At 39.4% G+C, this 18,714-nt stretch overlaps 1 protein-coding gene across 1 annotated transcript in view; it reads right to left on the bottom strand.

The window, feature by feature from the left end:
- ARL8B (ARF like GTPase 8B) overlaps nucleotides 1-15,867 on the bottom strand; it is a 41,337-nt gene extending 25,470 nt beyond the window's left edge. The window contains exon 1 of the mRNA XM_069473840.1: nucleotides 15,571-15,867. Within this exon, the coding sequence (XP_069329941.1) occupies nucleotides 15,571-15,693 (123 nt within the window). The 5' untranslated portion in view covers nucleotides 15,694-15,867. The remainder of the gene's footprint in view (nucleotides 1-15,570) is intronic.
- Between the last annotated feature and the right edge of the window lie 2,847 nt (nucleotides 15,868-18,714).

Raw genomic sequence — 18,714 nt, 5'->3', positions numbered from 1 at the left:
GGATATATCCTGGCAGCTAGAATCTTCATGCTTATCTACAGCAAAGTACTATAAACAATGGATTTGTGTGAGTGAGGTCAATAGATCTTGACTAAGAGACATCTATCATTTGCTGAAAGGTCTAGACTGTCAATTTTGTCCAACCAAATGTTGATAGGGATTGGGAAGTGCACCAACCTTCCACCAGGATGTTATTGGTGGCAATCCATTGGTGTTTTCCTTGTGCCCCAAGAACCATTATTCTCACCTAGAATTTTCAGAATATAACAAATCACAGCCCCACACATACAGTCCCTCAGGGCATCTTTTCCCTACTGACTGTATCCCTAAGTTCAGTTATAAGCAGTCTGGAAACCTCCTCTGACATTCACTAAATATTAATAAGAGAATTAAAAATAACATTAATGTGCTGGAATTTAGCCAAGGCACGGTAGTTCCTGATGAACCAACAGGAAAGTATTATTTTTTTAAAACTGCCACACATGGTCCCCAAAGTGAGGAACAAGCTAATCATATCTTGTATAGGAAGAGACTAGCCTGATCACTGCTACCTTGAAAGAATATATTAATAATTGTAAGGACCACTGGGAGCCCTGTAAGCCTTGCATCACATACTTCCCTAATTTCCTTGAGACAGGACACTCTACAGGAATTGAACCGACTCATTCAGAATTCCCAGGTCCAGTATCATCCATTAAATACTTTTGCTTCCCATTTAGCTCCATTTCATTAAGGGAAGTTATATGGGAGTTTTTCTGGGCTATGAAGAAATACAGCTGGTCATAAGCACTCTATACAATATTCTGAGCTTGCCTCATTCTACTTCCAAGGAAATAAACTTCACTGCTTACTGAAACTGCAGCATCCATTAGTGGCTATTTAGATCTTCAATTAAACAAATATCAGAGACATTACTGAGCAGTTATTGAGAAACTGTCTCCTAGGTTACAATTTAACCCGTGACTCCTACTGATACTAAGAATCTTTATTTTAGAATGAAAAATCCTTTAAAATTGACCAAGGATGTATTGCTAGTTTTGTCAGAAGGAAAAAAAAAAAAAGAAAAGAAGAAAACAAAACAAAAAAAAAAGAATAAAACTGACCAAGGATTATAATGTATAATGCCAAATGGCAGCATCTGCATGACCCCTTATCAGCTCTGTTTTCTACCTGGCAAATATTAATAAATGAAGCCACTAAAATCCTGCTCCACAGGTACATCATAAGACAAAATCAGCAATCCTCCCTTTCATATCTGTAGACTAGGCATTCTTGACAACAGTAGTAGAGACAAGAAAATGTTTACAAACACTGTTTTGCCTGTCAGACTCTATAGTAAGCAACTCATGGCACCTGTCATTAGGATACATTAAAACCTGGATTTTAGGCAGCAGATTTATGTAGCGGAAGCATGCTGGGCCCATAAAACCTGAGTTTTAACTTACTAGTCCTTTATTGCCTACTTCTAACATGTTTCTCTCTTATGAATTTACAACTTTATCTCCCCCACTAATAGTATCATATGGATTGCTTTGTGTTTTCCCCCACTGTAAAATATTCAGTAACATTGTTTACTTTTTAAAATATTAAACAGTTTATAATTCCCTAAAAACATTTTAAACTACAGTGCATCATATGTTTTAGTCATCTGTTTGCTTATCTACCAGTAGATACGTGCTGATACGTGCTTCCACCTTTACCAGTTTCTCTGGCAGTACAGTGGTGGTGGCTACAGAAAACACCATGGACTGAATACTTTCTCTTTCAATGGCTCTTTTACACTTTAACTCTGGGTGTCCCTGAAGAAACACTAAACATTGTAAAGCCACTCCATTAGCCTAGCCAGCGTTATCACCATTGTTTCACAGTGAAACTCAGTGCTTAAATGACGGACAGTCATGAAGTAGAGCTATTGTACACTGCTCAGGTTCCAAATTGCAGGGCCTTCTAGATACTAACATCATTATTTATTCAGTAGCTGCCTAAAATCCCACTTAACTATCATCAGGGAGGAGAGTTTGGCAGGTACAGTAAGAAGCTGGAGTGACAACAATGTTTTCCAGTTACCTATGATTACTGCATCAAGAACACATCATTATTATGAGCTAAGATACATGTCATTGGCTTATATTGGTAATAAAATAATAATAATAATAATAGCAGCTCAATATTATCCACTTTACTGGTCTCATTTTACATAAAAGGAAACTTGAAGTCAAGGTCACACATACAGATAAATAGTGGCAAAACTGGGATTTGAATCCAAGGCTAAACCTAGAAGCCCTAAAGTTACTTCCAACTTAAGTATAATGCCTCAGGCATTTGAGGGTTATTTGTTGACAAATAAACAGGAGTCATTACTTTTACAGAAGCTTGAAGCCAATCTTAGGTTGCCGAACAACAACAAAATACAAACTCAATGGTAAATTGAGAGGAAGATAACTCCGTGACTCTTCTATTCTGAATAGTAAATGAAATAAAACAAAAAAATCAACTTGGAGCAATCACAGTCTCTTTCACCAAGCCAAAACTAGCAACTACAACCAAATTAGTCAAGAGAAAAACAAAACAAATGGACCAGTAAATTTTTTTGGCAAGTTGTCCCTAACATCTTGGCATATCTATGCTGGGTTATAGCAAAAGACTATCTGTTATTTTAGTTTGTCTCCCTCAGAATGACAGAAAAACTTTACCAAGAATCAGAAACTGGTCCTTTCTGCCCAGTACACTTCCCCTCTGAAACTCAAGAACCTTTTATTCCCCTCTAAAATTGAATCCCTACTCAGTGCTCACCTGAGGGATGAAGGGGTTCCACTTCATCTACCATTTTTACTGGACCATAGGCTCCTGCCCTAACCCCCAAATATCACATCAACCACATAATTACCAACTTAGGAGCACTCATCCCATGCCAGACACTGTGCCGACTGTCTTACCTTACCATGAGCCCATGGGGCAACTACTCTCATGCCCATATCACTGATGAGGAAACAGAAGCTTTAAGGGGGTCACAGAACTCTAGCAGATCCAGAATTCAAATTTAGGCCTGTCTGACCCCACATACTTATACACTACCCTGCATTGCTTCACTCCATTAAATCATAATAATAGAGTACCTGCTAAAGTCAGGCCCAGTGCTACATTTAAAGAGCATAAATAACAGTAAGGGACTTTGCAGTCTGGAAGTAGAGACAGTTGAATAGATAACTGGCACAAATAAATATAATTTTGAACAAGTGCTGTCAAAACAATGCAAGGAGCAATTATTTTTGCCTAGGAGAAGACTGGGGGGGGCAAAGTTTCACAGATCTGGGACTTGAACAATGGGTAAGACAATGCCATTTAAGGGAAAAGGAGTACCAACAGATGGGGGTGGGGGGAATGTATTGTAGGCAAAGAAAATGGCTTGGGATCTTGGGCAACTCATTCACCATCATTAACACAGTCTAATACTTATTTCAAAGGCTTACTTCCTCCACCCTTCTGCTCACACTCATCTTGATAATTTTCACTGGCAAATTTAAGCCCCTCTTCCAAAGCCTGCCAAAACAAATACTAAAATTTACAAGTGTTCCCAGGAAGGATAATACAGGGAAGTACTAAACAGCCAGTACAAAAGACTTAAAACATCTGGCAACAAAGAGCCAAAGAAAGCTAAAATTGCATATGGAACACCACAATAGGTCACATTCAATTTCCAAGCTAGCCTCAGTTACAGAACTTGGAAGAGTTATACTTATCAACTGGCAAAACAAGATCCTAAACATGGAACCCACATTCATCATAGCTCACCTATTTTATGGGATAAAACTTCAGGCTGAGAGTTGGAATTGAATCCCAGACCCATCTGACAACTGTGTCACTTAACCTTTCTTTACCTTATATAAGCCAATAATTATCTATTTAAGGGGGCCAAAAGAATTATGCAATGCATCATGTGAAAGCACTGTATAAAACAGTCAAGAGTGCCTCTTTTTTTTTTTTTTTTGAGACAGAGTCTCGCTCTGTTGCCCGGGCTAGAGTGAGTGCCGTGGCGTCAGCCTAGCTCACAGCAACCTCAAACTCCTGGGCTTAAGCGATCCTACTGCCTCAGCCTCCAGAGTAGCTGGGACTACAGGCATGCGCCACCATGCCGGGCTAATTTTTTCTATATATATTTTTAGTTGGCCAGATAATTTCCTTCTATTTTTAGTAGAGATGGGGTCTCGCTCTTGCTCAGGCTGGTCTCGAACTCCTGAGCTCCAGCGATCCTCCCGCCTCGGCCTCCCAGAGTGCTAGGATTACAGGCGTGAGCCACCGCGCCAGGCCAAGAGTGCTTCATTAATTAAATAAATGAAAGATTTTTACTGAATGCTCCCTTTGTGTTGGACACAGGAGAAAAGGATGGTTAAGGTAATGTTAACATGTTTCAAAATGCACTGGCATTCTTAAGCACTATAAATCCACATTAGACTGCTCTAACTCCCTAAGTAGCTATCAAACAGCCTAACTGGGATATGAGGACTGAGGATCACACTTTGTCTTTTCAACCAGACAGAAAATAATCAGCAATGTAATCTGAGTAGATGAAAAACGATATTCTGGGCCGGGCGCGGTGGCTCACGCCTGTAATCCTAGCACTCTGGGAGGCCGAGGTGGGCGGATCGTTTGAGCTCAGGAGTTCGAGACCAGCCTGAGCAAGAGCGAGACCCCATCTCTACTAAAAATAGAAAGAAATTATATGGACAGCTAAAAATATATATATAGAAAAAATTAGCCGGGCATGGTGGTGCATGCCTGTAGTCCCAGCTACTCGGGAGGCTGAGACAGGAGGATCGCTTGAGCTCAGGAGTTTGAGGTTGCTGTGAGCTAGGCTAACGCCACAGCACTCACTCTAGCCTGGGCAACAGAGTGAGACTCTGTCTCAAAAAAAAAAAAAAAAACGATATTCTGAGTAAAACACTATCTACATGTTTACCTAGCACCTAAGAAAAATCCCAACTTAAGTCTCAAGAAATCAAACGTCCTTTAAGTTTTAAAGCACACGAATTATATAGAGAGATTTTTCTCTTCAGTAGGAAGACACTATACAAACCTAAGCCAGGCATTTCCCAAGGATAGAAATATTCCTCTTCAAATTAGACAGCAAAGGCTTCCAAGCCTGCAAATGAATCTGAGCCACTTTGAGTATGTAGCCTTTATCCCAGCTATTGAAGGGCCTATGAATAGGACCTCTTCTGAGCAGCCTTCATTCTAGTCACAGAAAAATGTACATAAGTACCACAAATAAATCAAAATAGCTCAACTACAATTCTGAGGAGTACAGACCATCTGCTTTAGTCCTTGCCTACAAAACATTGGCAAAACAAGTAATTGGCAGGGTAGGATAGATAGTTGACACCAATCACTAGAAAAGACCCTACAATTCACTCCTTTAAAGAAAAACCAGGATTGGATTTTCAATTACTTTCTATGTCTCTTATACTCCTGAGAACAAAGTTATGCATTGGATGAAATTTTAATTCTCAGTTTTAGTTCCACTGTACTTAAATACAGCAATAATTGCCTGTCATTCCCTTTCTATCATTTATTATGTAATATTAATATATTTTATGCTTAACTCCTCCTTTTCTCTTCTGAATCCATTTTCCCGTATCCGCCCCATAACTGCTGTTTGTTGATGGTACAACCATAATCCCCACCATTCACTCAAATCCTTAAGAGGGTCTCTGCAAATTCCCCTTTGTCCTGTACATTCGATTTAAGGGCTAAATTGTATTCATTCCACTTCCATAATAATCCAGACCTTTCCTTTCCTTTCCTCTCCAACTATCTCCTCATTGTCTCTCTTTTTAGTTTTTATTTATTAAGTTATTAAGCATGAAATGTCTGATTTCCTTAAGTACTAAGTTTGACAGTTGATACCTCTGACACTTCCCTTTGACATTTCTTGTTTTATTTTTATTGTGAAGGTACATCCTCATTCTTCAAACGCACAGGTTGGCTTGTGATTATCTTTCAAATTACTTTTTAGAGCAATTTTTGTGAAACCAAAAGTCAAAATGTGTGTTGTTTTCGAATATGACTTCTGTTGCGGAACCAGTGCAGTGCAGACAGCTCAAATTATCAGTGAAGTGTCTGGAAAGGATCTAGCTAATGAACACACAGTACAGTGATGGTTTGAGAAGTTCCACTCTGGTGATTTTAATCCTGAAAATGAGCCACGTGGGCAACCTCAGACCAAGGTAGAGAAAAATGACCTGAAATTTGTAGTGGAAGTGAATCCACCTCAACCTAAGCGAGAACTAGCAGCAAGTTGTGACGTTACTATTCAAACAACATTGGACCATTGGAAACAAATCGGCAAGGTAAAGAAGCTGGGCAGATGGGTACCACACGAATTAAACAAGCATCAGAAGAGAAATAGTCTCAAAAGTTGTCTTTCTTTCCTACCACAACATAAACGTGAACCATTTCTACACCATATTGTTACATGTGATAAAAAATGGAATCTTTTTGACAATCACAAGCATTTGGCACAATGGTTGGATAAAGATGAAATGCCAAAACATAGTCCAAAACCAAATATTCATCAAAAAACACTAATGGTGTCTATTTGGTGGTCCAGCACTGGTATTATCCACTACAGCTTCATGAAACCTTATTAATCGATAACAGTAGATGTCTATTGCAATCAATTGGACAAAATTATGAGGATGTTTGCAATGAAGCAGCTGAGATTGGTCAACAGAGACAGGTTAATCCTCTTGCAAGACAATGCTCAACCACATGTCACACAAACAAAAATGCTCAAAGTATAGCAGCTGGACTTGGAAACTCTCTGTCATCCACCATATTCACCAGCTCTTGCACCAACTGACTACCACTTCTTTCAGGCTTTGGACCACTTCTTACAAGGAAAAATATTCAATTCTCAACAAGCTGTGGAAAAAGTCTTTCATGATTTCATCGCCACTCACTCTCCAGGCTTTTTTGCTGCTGGTATAAACAAGCTACCGTTAAGATGGCAAAACTGTGTCAATAGTTTAGGTGCACACTTTGATTTAATTGTACTGCTTCTTGTTTGAGATACAATAAACTAAACTTTTGATTCAAAATCGAACATTTCATATTTGATCACCTTATATGACATGATCTTCTTGAGAGGAGTGATTTCTGTCTCTTTTGTTCACTGATGTAATCCATGTGCCTGGAACATACTGGGCACTCAAATATTGAATGGACAAATATTATTTGAAGTATAAAATTAAGCAAAAATGTAACATCTTTACGAACCCATATTCATATTTCAGTATGCAAAGTGTAGCATAATATTAAGAATGAGGGTTGCAGAGTTACAGATTTGGATTTGGATTTGAATATTGACTTGGCCAAATATCACTTGTGTAATTGTCTCTGTGCTTTATTTTTCCCTCCTCTGTAAAATAGAGATAATCATGAAGCTACCTCAGAGAGTAGCTGTGAGGTTTTTTTTTGGGGGGGGGTTGTTTTGTTTTTTGTTTTGGGGGTTTTTTGAGACAAGCGTCACAATCCTCCTGCCTCAGCCACGAGTAGCTGGGACTACAGGTGTGTACCACCATGCCCAGCTAATTTTTTCTATTTTTAGCAGAGATGCGGTCTTGCTCTTGCTCAGGCTGGTCTCAAACTCCCGACCTCAAGTGATCCTCCCACCTCAGCCTCCCAGAGTGCTAGAATTACAGGTGTGTGCCACCTTGCCCCGCCTGTAGTGTTCAAAGTGTATTATAAAAAACTCCTAACAACTCTATGAGGTAGATACTACTTTATTCCCATTCTATAAATAAGGAAACAGACATTAAGAGGTTAAATAATTGATCCAAGATAATATAAGTAGAAGAGCCAGGACTTGAACCTAACTAGTCTAGCTCTCCCCTCTTAAATTCTATGATGCCTGAACTAATATAGTTACTTAATTTAAACATATTTCAAATAAGCTCAACCATATCACATTCATATGCCAACAAATTTAGGCTCAAAATATATTATAATAGTAATACTACTTTAGTAGATACTAATCATTACCAAGTAAATTAGTACAAAAGACATTTTTAATATTATTTTGTCAATAATTATCTAAGTGTTTTTTTTAACAAATGATTACCTTTCTAACCCCATTGAAGAGAAAAGGCCTCAATTTCTAAGCAGCAATGTCACTACTTAGATACCTGATACCTTAAAGTATTAGAAAGGATTACGTATTTTAGAAAATGTAGTATTCTTAGAGATGATTTATAAATGAATCCTAAAGTTTTGTAATTTTTTAACTTAAAAAGTTCCTTTCTAGGATATCAAATAAGAATGTCATTCTAGTGTATAAAACTTGGCAAGCTATTAGATTCAAATACATGATCCAATATCTAATTTAAGAAACAATGTAACCTTTAAAAAAAACTACAATAGAATGTAAGGCTTGTGATTCTGACTTTGAAGAAAGAAATTAGCTCAAATTACTCCATTAGAGATTTCAATTTTGGCTTTGTTACATCTTAGAAAAACAAAATGCCTTAAATTATCAATTAATTTTGAACATTTAGGAAACAGGTTAACACTTTTTTCTTTACTTTTTTCCAAATATGAGCTTAAAAGACACGAATCAACTTTTATAGGGCAGGCATGGTGGCTCATACCTGTAATCCTAGCACTCTGGGAGACGGAGGTGGGAGGATCGCTTGAGGTCAGGAGTTTGAGACCAGACTGAGCAAGAGCAAGGCCCCGTCTCTACTAAAAATAGAAAAAATTAGCCAGGCTTGCTGGCCCTCGCCTATAGTCCCAGCTACTCAGGAGGCTGAGGCAAGAGGATGGCTGGAGCCCAGGAGTTTGAGGTTGCTGTGAGCTAGGCTGACGCCATGGCACTATAGCCCAGGTGACAGATGCTATGTTAAAAAAAAAAAAAAAAAAAAAACTTTTATAATTATAACTGATACTCAAATTATGAATTTAAAAAATTCACATACTATAGCCTCAAAAAGTAGTCTATTTGGTAAGCTTTCTTGGACTCCAGTTTAGAAAAAATGATTTCTAAGCCAAAATGTAAGCAGTATCCCACTATAAGACTGAGGTTAGGTAAGGACTACATGGAAACATGTCAGAAATATGGAAAATGCAATCTACAAATAAGTTCAAAACAAATTAGTGCCACAATAGCTAAAGGGGATGACCTGCATTTATATTTACATGGCTTGCCTGCAAAGTTTAACAAAAAAAGAAAATGGAAAAAAGAATTATGTTCTTCATAGTATCAGTCTTGGTAGTTGCTAAAACATAAATAGGAACTTCTTTAAATGTATTAAACACAGAAACAGAGCAATATCTAAAAGGACAGTTTAAAAATACTTCTGGTTTACTTTACCTCATCAACAAAACTAAACATGCATGTTTTGCCCTAAAAATGCCGAAGCACCTAAGGACAAAAATGCCGAAGGACAAAGAGTTTAACTGAAGTCCAACTTTACATATATTCAGAAGACCTTCTCAGTGGGAGTGCACACTTTCTGGAAAGCAATTTGGCCACTGGACATAAAATATGTTCATATCCTTTGACCCAGTAATGCCAACTCTGGAACTCATCCTCAGGAAATGCAGATCAAATTAATGTACAACAGCAAAACCCTGGAAACCACTCAAATGTCCAATGAGAACATTTGAACCAAATATAGTATATCCACAAGATATACCACAATGGAATAAACTATGTAGACATTAAAAATTATTTTAGAAAAATACATACACCATAGTAATCACAAGGAAAAAAAACCCAAACAGGAAGTATTATAAATAGTATCATTTCCAAACTTTTTAAAGGGCACTTGGGGCTCACGCCTGTAATCCTATCATTTTGGGAGGCCGAGGTGGGAGGATCACTTGAGGCCAAGAGTTTGAGACCAGCATAAATAATATAGTAAGACACTGTCTCTACAAAAAACAGAAAAATTAGGTGTGCATGGTGGCACACACTTGTAGTCCCAGCTAACTGGGAGGTTGAGGCAGGTGGATCGCTTGAGCTTAGAAGTTTGTGGTTGCAGTGAAGTATAATGACGTCACTGCATGCTAGCCTGGGCAACAGAGTGAGACCCTGTCTCCCAAAAAAAGGGGCATTTTGATATACACATTTTAAAAAGGTACCTCTCTATATAGGTCCACAGGAAAAAAAAAAAAGGAAATACTTTAAATGTTGACAATAGTTAAACTTGGATGGTAGAAATACAAGGTTTCTTCTACTTTATACTATTCTCTTCTTTTCAAATTTCCACTAATGAGCCTGTATTGTTTTAATCAGAAAAAAATCTAAACATAACATTTAAGTAACTTTTCTATAGGTTCAATGCATTTTGTATCCATGTTCAGTGATCATTCACTTACTATATTTTTAAGAAACTTAAGTCCATTATGTTGTGAAATATCCTCTAAGAAAGTCATTTAAAATGCATTATTGCACTCTAACAGCTTCTTAATGAAAACATTTGGCTTTCAAGATTCTTGGTCTGCATGGAAGAAAAGTAATGGGAGAGAGGATAGAGACTAAAGAACTTTGAAGAAATGCTCCTTGGCATGATTCCTCATGTTCCACAACTCTGAATCTATATTTGAAGACCACCTCACTGGACAGCTAGCTTCTCTAGTAAAGTTTTAGATGTGTAAAACATCTAGAGTTGAACTACAGTCTATTTTCTTTAAAAACTGTTTTTGCTATTCTTACCCCTAAGTGTTAAATGATAAGCAATAAGATCAAACACAAAATTATTTCTGCTTTTTAAAGATATTAAAGATAGTTCAGCAACTCAAAAATGCCTGTTAGCTTGTTACTTAAACATCCAAATGTAATATTCTGCTACTCGTACTTTCCATAGATTATCAGTCATTCCCCTAATTCCCCTATATATGAATGGTGTCCATAAATACATATATAAAATAGTCCTCAAATGTTAGTCAACTTCATCTGGATCTAAAGAGGTGGGAAAAGTAGAAAGTACAATGGCCTTGGATTTTAATTCTCTTTCTGCTATTAACCAGTTTTGCTGCTTTAGAAATTTCACTTAACCTCTATGTATCTCCTAGCCTCATCTATACAGTGAAGGTAAAATTAGACTACTTAATTAAGGTTTCTACAAACTCTTTTTTTTTTTTTTTTAATCCAGGCTGCAGTGCAATGGTGCAATCACAGCTCAATGAAGTTTCAAACTCCTGGGCTCAAGGGATCCTGCTGCCTCAGTCTCCAAGTAGCTAGGATTACAGGCACATGCTACCACATCCAGCTAACTTTTAAAAAAAAAAAATTGTAGAGAAGGGGACCTCTGTTGCCCAGGCTGGTCTCAAACTCCTGGCCTCAAGCAATCCTCCCGCCTCAGCCTCCCAAAGGGCTACGATTACAGGTATGAGCCACTGTACTCAGGCTCCACACTCTTATAAAAGTGATTATAGGTTCATAATTCCACAGTCTTCCCAAATATCTCTTCTCCTAATTCTCAGCAGTAATAAACTTTTTCTTGGATTAACCTTTCAGGAATCAACAATTTGCAAAAGTGGATACAAATTTTTATAATACTTCCATTTTAAAAATACATGTCTATGAAACTTATCCTATATTATTTTGAATTGGGATTTGATAAATCCTATTAAATATTTCTTAGTAACTATACTATAACCTAACAATGAGCCTAAGTTAAAAATAAACACTACTCAACATAAATTACACATACAGGACACATGACTTATTATGCAATAACTGCAAGAATAGTTGGCAATGGGCAATACTTCATTCCCTAACACTAGTCAGAAAATTAAAGACTAAAAGTGTTTCTTTTTATAACATCCAAAAAAACCCCACTACATATATCAAGTGTTTACTACATAAAATATTAGGTTAAATGAGGTATCATTTCAGTTTTAAAACCCTAAGAATAAGCATTTTAAGTCTGAACATCTCCATAACTAAGCTTCCCTGGATCAAACCCTACATAAGTAATTCAGCTTCGTGAACCTTTTGATCAAGTTAAGTTAAATGACATGTATTAAATCTTAAATCTTTCTTAATACTTAAGACAGATACAGTGATATTTTAATTTGATGTTAATAAAAAGTTGATTTTTACAAAAAGAAAATTGGCTTCACTGAAAACTTTTCATACCTGGGCAGTTACTTGTTGAATTTGTTAAATGGCCAACTTTCTAAGGTGACACATAGTGCTCAACACATCTGTATTTCTGATTCTATAAATCAAAACATTTTATACACAATACAAAGAATAGTGCAGTTGGTTTTCTGAAAGATAAGGCTAACTTTACTATCCTGAACACACTGTTTCTATTTAGAAATCTGCAAAAATCATCTTTAATCACAAACCTTTTCCTCTCCTTCATTACACTCTGTAAGAAACACAGATTGGGTTATGGTCTGAGGTTTAAAAACAAAGAAAGGTATGAAATTTACCGAGATCTTTTCAGTATCTTCTTTTTTTCTTCCCTCACACCACATCAACAGGATCTTTTCAGTATCTTAAAGCCCACAGCCAATTACAGTCTAGATTCTTCTTTTTTTATTAATATTACTTTTAACAAATGATAATTGTATACATTTACGGGGTACAATGTGATGTTTTGATATATGTATACAATGTGTGATGATCAGATCAAGCTAAGTAACATACAGATCATCTCACTTATTTTTTGTGGTGACTAATTTTTTTTTTCCTTCCCTAAGTGCTCTGGCTAGAACTTCTAATACTACGTTGAATAGTAGTGGTGAAAGTGCCTTGGGACTTGTGCCTGATATTACCAGACTAGCTTTGAGTTTTTCATCATTGAGTGTGAATATTAGCTGTGGGTTTATCATCTATTACCTTTAATATGTTGAGGTAATTTCTTTACATTTCTAGTTTGTTGAGAGTTGGGTTTTTTTTATAACTTTAATTTTTATTTCAGCATATTGTGGGGGTACAAAAGTCATCCCCTAGACAGTGCGCATCGCATTCATTATGTATGTATATACCCATCCCCTCCACCCTCATATCTGCCCGTCACCTGATTAATTTTATTCCTAAATGTGCTCTTAGGTGATGATCAGTGAAACCAATTTGATGGTGAGTACACATGGTGCTTATTTTTCCATTCTTGGGATACTTCACTTAGTAGAAGGGGTTCCAGCTCTATCGAGGAAAATACAAGAGGTGCTGTATCACCATTGTTTCTTATAGCTGAGTAGTACTCCATGGTATACATATATCACATTTTATTAATCCACTCATGTATTGATGGGCACTTGGGTTGTTTCCACATCTTTGCTATTGTGAATTGTGCTGCTATAAACATTCGGGTGAAGAGGTGACTAATGTGTTTTAACACAACCTACCAACACCATTATAATTCAAAAAGAACAGTCTAATGTTAACATAATAGTGCAGCCACTGATTTACTTTAAGTTCTACAGCTCTGCAGTTTTGCTGTTGTAGTAATCTAATGCAAAAAAGGGCGGAGGGAGACAGCACATGATGTGATTACTTTCCACAATTCATAAATGCACTACTGCGGCCCACATTTGGATACACACAGAGATTCAAAGGAGGAAATGATTTCAGCTGAGTCCCACCTCAACATGTTTCAAAACATTGTTTCTGCATTAAATGGGTACACCCATTACAAATAATAACAGTTACCATTACCCACCCCCTTCTATGGGCAGGCACGGTGCTAGTCTCCTAACATCTGAAACATATTATTATCTCCATTAAATAGATGAGAAAGCAAGGACTCAAAGAGGATACAAGGCTGCTAAGTGGCAGAGCCAGATTTCAAATCCAAGGTGCAATCCAACTTGACTTCAAAGTCCATGCTCATTCTATTAGGCTACATTTGTCTAAGGAGAACACAAGCATGAAAATCATCAAGAAGTTTCTCAAAGATTTGCTCAACTTTTTTAGATTTCCCATGCATAACTACTTCTCTGAAACAAATACAGACGATTGTATTAATACACTTATCTACACCATAAATTAATTCAATCTTGTCAAAGAGATAGCATTTGCAAGATGGCTCCAAATCTCATCTCAAGAGAGTATCAAAGTTTAGTTAACTGAGCTCAACTTCACTCAGGCTAAGGCATCATCTTTTTCAAATCACACAAAAGTTCTAACATGGATATGTAGCCCAAAGTTTGTTTTTCCTTATTAATTTTAGTGGTATTCGATACTCATTCCACTCGCCTATTCCTGTGAAAAGATAATCATTCCAAGCCAAAACAATCATGATATTACAAAAGGAGCCAAACAACAAGTAGGTAAATTTTCCTTATATGCAACATTTTTCTAAGGAACCTTGGGTTTCTGCTAATCGTGTCCCCAAGTCTTACTCACTCCTGGTGCTCTATTATTGCAAGGACTAAGAGTCACAAGTTACCCATTTTCTCCAAGGGAGTCGTGTTTGAGTCATTCCTGCAACCAAACCAGTCCGTCAGCTAGTCTTCTGTTAAAGGAGGATTCCAACAATCATCTAAAAGGTGGACGAACTGCTATCATCTCTCTGTAGAACAGTTCTAAAGGGCCCTGGCATGTGCAAGCCCCTATCAGCTATGACTGAGTCACAGCAACTCTTGGGCTCTAAATAAAGATTTTGGAGAAATCTTTCACTATTTCTTCCCCTACCAACCAAAGAAGCACAACCGAATAATCATCCTTCTACTCAATCAGTGCTGAATAAACACCACATTGTTTATAAGTCATCAGAGCCAAATTTCCATCCCAGATACCCTTTCCCTGAGCCCGGTAAGCTATGTTCCTGTCCGGCCCCTTTCCTTCTCTTCAAGTGAGAAACACATCTAAAGAGCACCCGCTTTTCGCAGGGTAGTTAACTTTATGCTGACTGCAGGTCTCTCTACCTACACGCTCAAGACAATCAGCTCTGGTAAAGCAGAAACTCTTTACTCCCTGGCTTAATACCATCGTCTACTATGGACTAGCTGAAATTCAGCAATCAGCTAGATCTCCGCCCCTCGGGGGACGGATGAAAACGAAGTAATTGAATTAGATGGCACAAACTGCCCACAGAATTCAGGAAAGCGCCCACACTGGTCTGCCACTGTCACAATGGGGCTCTTCCTCCCAAGTGCCAACTTGAGAGAGGCTCTTAATTCTTATGCTTTCTCACAGGACTGACGGGTTCGCCAAACCCCACCCTTCGGGAAAGTGACAGACTGGACTTAACCCTTCGGCTGCCCCCTCTCAACGAACCCCAGGGAAACCCCGCTCCCCAAACCCTTTAAAAACAAGCCAAGCTCAATTTAACCCTTTCCAGGCCCTCGCCGCATTGAGGACACAGCCCTTCGAAGATGGCTAAATAGAATTAACCCTTTCGCTGCCAATCTCAGTGCTACAACCTCCGCCGCCAACACGCGGGAAATTCCAAATCCTGGCCCTCGGGGAGGTGACAGACCCAGATTAGCAGCCTCCCCCTTCCTCATTAGTCCCCTCGCGCTGAGGGGAGCAGCAACTCAGGCCTTTGGGGAGGCGCCGGGCCGGACTCGCTGGCTACGAAGCCCCAGGCGAGTGAGTGGGCGGGGGCTCACCGCGATGACATTGACGAAGGTGGTCTTGCCCGAGTACTGCAGCCCCACGAGCGTCAGCTCCATCTCCTCCTTCCAGAACAGCGAACGGAACCAGTCCAGCAAGCGGGAGATAAGCGCCAGCATGATGGCGGCCGGGAGGGAGGACCGACGCGAGGGCGGACGAGCGGCGGCGTCGACGACTTCCACACAAGCGGGCCTCGGCCCTGACCCCCCAACGGCTCCTCCGGGCCCGGGCACAACACGGGCTGACACGGGCGGGCGGCAGCGGCCGGAGCCAGGAAGCCGAGCGGGTCATATGACTCGCCCTACCCCCACGTCCGTCCCCGCGCCGCCGTCGGCGCCCACGGCAAGAGCGGCGTGGCCCGCCTGACCAGGTGCGCCCGCCGCTTGCAGCGCCACCTGGTGGGGCCGACCCGCAGCACAGCGTATCAGCGGGCTGCTTTTGGGCTTCCTTTCTATCACTCCTCCGCTCTTTCACTGTGGCTTCAGTCGTCATTCATTGATTCATCCAATCTTAACTCGTTCATTCATGCTTGCTTTCTTTTTTCTATTAATATAATTGTTCATTTGCAATCTGCTTTGTGCAGGAAGACTTCAACACTGGGGCATTTCGCATGGAATAAAAGTTCCTGCCGTACATTTTTGGAAATAGCAAAAGATGGGAAGCAATAAGTAGTCATCAGTAGGGAACTGATTAAATAAACTATGTCCCCAAAGGCGAATACTATGCAGCTGTAAAAAAAAAAAAAAAAAAGAAAGGAAGAAAGAAGTTCTCTCTAAACTGATATGGAATGATATCAAGAAATATCTTCAAGAAACAAAAAAACAAGATTCAGACTGTGTATTTAATGATACATAGTGCAAAATGGGAAAATAAGAATATATATGTACACATATGCATATATATGGAATTTGCATAAAGAAATACTGGGAGGCCCAGTGCGGTGGCTCACGCCTGTAATCCTAGCACCCTGGGAGGCAGAGGCAGGAGGATTGCTTCAGCTCAGGAATTCGAGACCAGTCTGAGCAAAAGCAAGATCCCATCGCTACTGAAAATAGAAAATATTAGCCGGGCGTGGTGGCACAGGCCTGTAGTCCCAGCTACTCAGGAGGCTGAAGCAGGAGGATCGTTTGAGAACAGGAGTTTGAGGTTGCTGTGAGCTAGGCTGATGCCATGGCACTCTACTCGGGGCAAGGGAGTGACACTCTGTCTCAAAAAAAGAAAAAAAAGAAAAAAGAAAAAGAAAAGAAAGAAATACTGGGAGACTAATAAAAATGGTTTCCTATGGGGGAGGGGAACCTGGCCAGCCAAGGGCAGGAATGGAAATGAGACTTCTATGGATACCTCCTTATATCACTTTGACTTTTCAACCATGCAAATGGGTTGCCTGTTCAAAATGTAATTCAATTCAAAAGTGAATAAAAATATCTGCAAGGCTTTTGAATTAAAAAAATTGCTTCCTTCATGACGCTTACATTCCAGTGTGCGAGACATATACTATAATAAACAAATCAATATGAGATATGATGGCATGTAGTACTGAGCATTATAAAGAAAACCAAACAAGAGAAGAAACAGGAGTGGACTCTGTTCTAGTTAGGGTCAGGTGACCCTGGTTGGGAAGACTTAGAGGAAGTGAAAAAAGAGAGCCAGGCAGACATCTGATGGAAGCACATTCCAGACAGAAGGAACAGCAAAGACCCTAGAGGGAGAAATGAGCATGGAATGTTCTGGGCATAGAAAGACAGTCTGTGTGGCTGGCAATGATTAGTACAGCAGGAAGTGGGGAGAAATGTGTATGGAGAAAGAGTCAGGGACCAGACTGAAGGATAGCATGGTGGTCCTACTTTGGATTTTATTCTCAGTGTGATGGGAAGCTGGGAGAGTGATCCAATTATACACTTTTAAAAATTCATTCCGGCAGATCTGTGGAGAATTGGCTATAGGAGGGTTTATGTGCCGAATTGCATCCTCCCCCCCTCCAAAAAAAGATATATTGAAGTCCTAACTCCCAGTACTTCCGAATGTGACCTTGTTTGGAAATAGAGTCATTATAGATAAATGGAATAAGGTGGTAGAATAGGGTGGGTCCTTGATCTACTATGACTGGTGTCCTTGTAAAAACAGGAGAAAAGATACACACAGGAGAAAATGCCATGCTATGACCAAGACAGAGATTGAAGCGTTGCAACTGCAATCAGCAGACACCAAGGATTGCCAGCAGCCGGAAGAGGTGAGGAAGGAGTCTCCCCTGGAGCTTCAGAGAAGGCACAGCCCCGTAACACTTTGATTTCAGACTTCTAGTCTCTAGAATTCTAAAACAATATATTGCTGCAGTTTTAGCCGCCCCCCCCCCCCCTCGTTACTTGCACTCCATTATGGCAGCCTTAGCAAACTAATACAAAGGGCAAGCGCAGAAGCAGTAGGACATGTTTGGAGGCCATTCCTTTAGTTTCACAGAGCCATGATGGTGACTGGGACTTCGCCTTCCTGGGCACTTAGGGGTTGGCCTTCGCACAGCCTCCATGCTAGCAGAAGAACCTAATTTCAAAATGAGGAGTTGAGCATTCCTCAATCTTTACAATTGTAGTTTCGTCCACCCCTAAAATCATTACATAATGGAAAAGTCATTCCTCAACACCTGGTTCTAGTTTCCCATTTAAAAAAAAAAAAATAAGTTATTTTTAGCCTAAAAGCACAATATGATGGTTATTAAAAAAAAAATCAAACAAGCTAGGCATGGTGGCACAGGCCTGTGATCTCTGTAGTCTCAGCTACCCAGGAGGCTGGGACAAGAGATCTCTTGAGCCCAGGAGTTCAAGATCAACCTGGACAACATAGCAAGACCCCATCTCTAAAAATAAATGAATAAATTTAAAAATCAAACAATACAGAGATGTGATAAGAAAAAGGTAATCTGCCTCTTTGAGTCCTTAATCTTGTACCTCTGAAGTAATTTTAACATATATTCTTTTTTTTTTTTTTTTTTTTTTGAGACAGAGTCTCACTCTGTTGCCTGGGCTAGAGTGCCATGGTGTCAGCCTAGCTCACAGTAACCTCAACCCCCTGAGCCCAAGCAATCCTCTTGCCTCAGCTTCCCAAGTAGCTGGGACTACAGGCATGTGCTACCAAGCCTGGATAAT

Source organism: Eulemur rufifrons, chromosome 7, assembly GCF_041146395.1.
Source record: "Eulemur rufifrons isolate Redbay chromosome 7, OSU_ERuf_1, whole genome shotgun sequence".
NCBI classification, from domain to species: Eukaryota; Metazoa; Chordata; class Mammalia; order Primates; family Lemuridae; genus Eulemur; species Eulemur rufifrons.
Note: the sequence above shows the minus strand (reverse complement) of the source record. Positions and strands in the feature narration are given on the sequence as shown.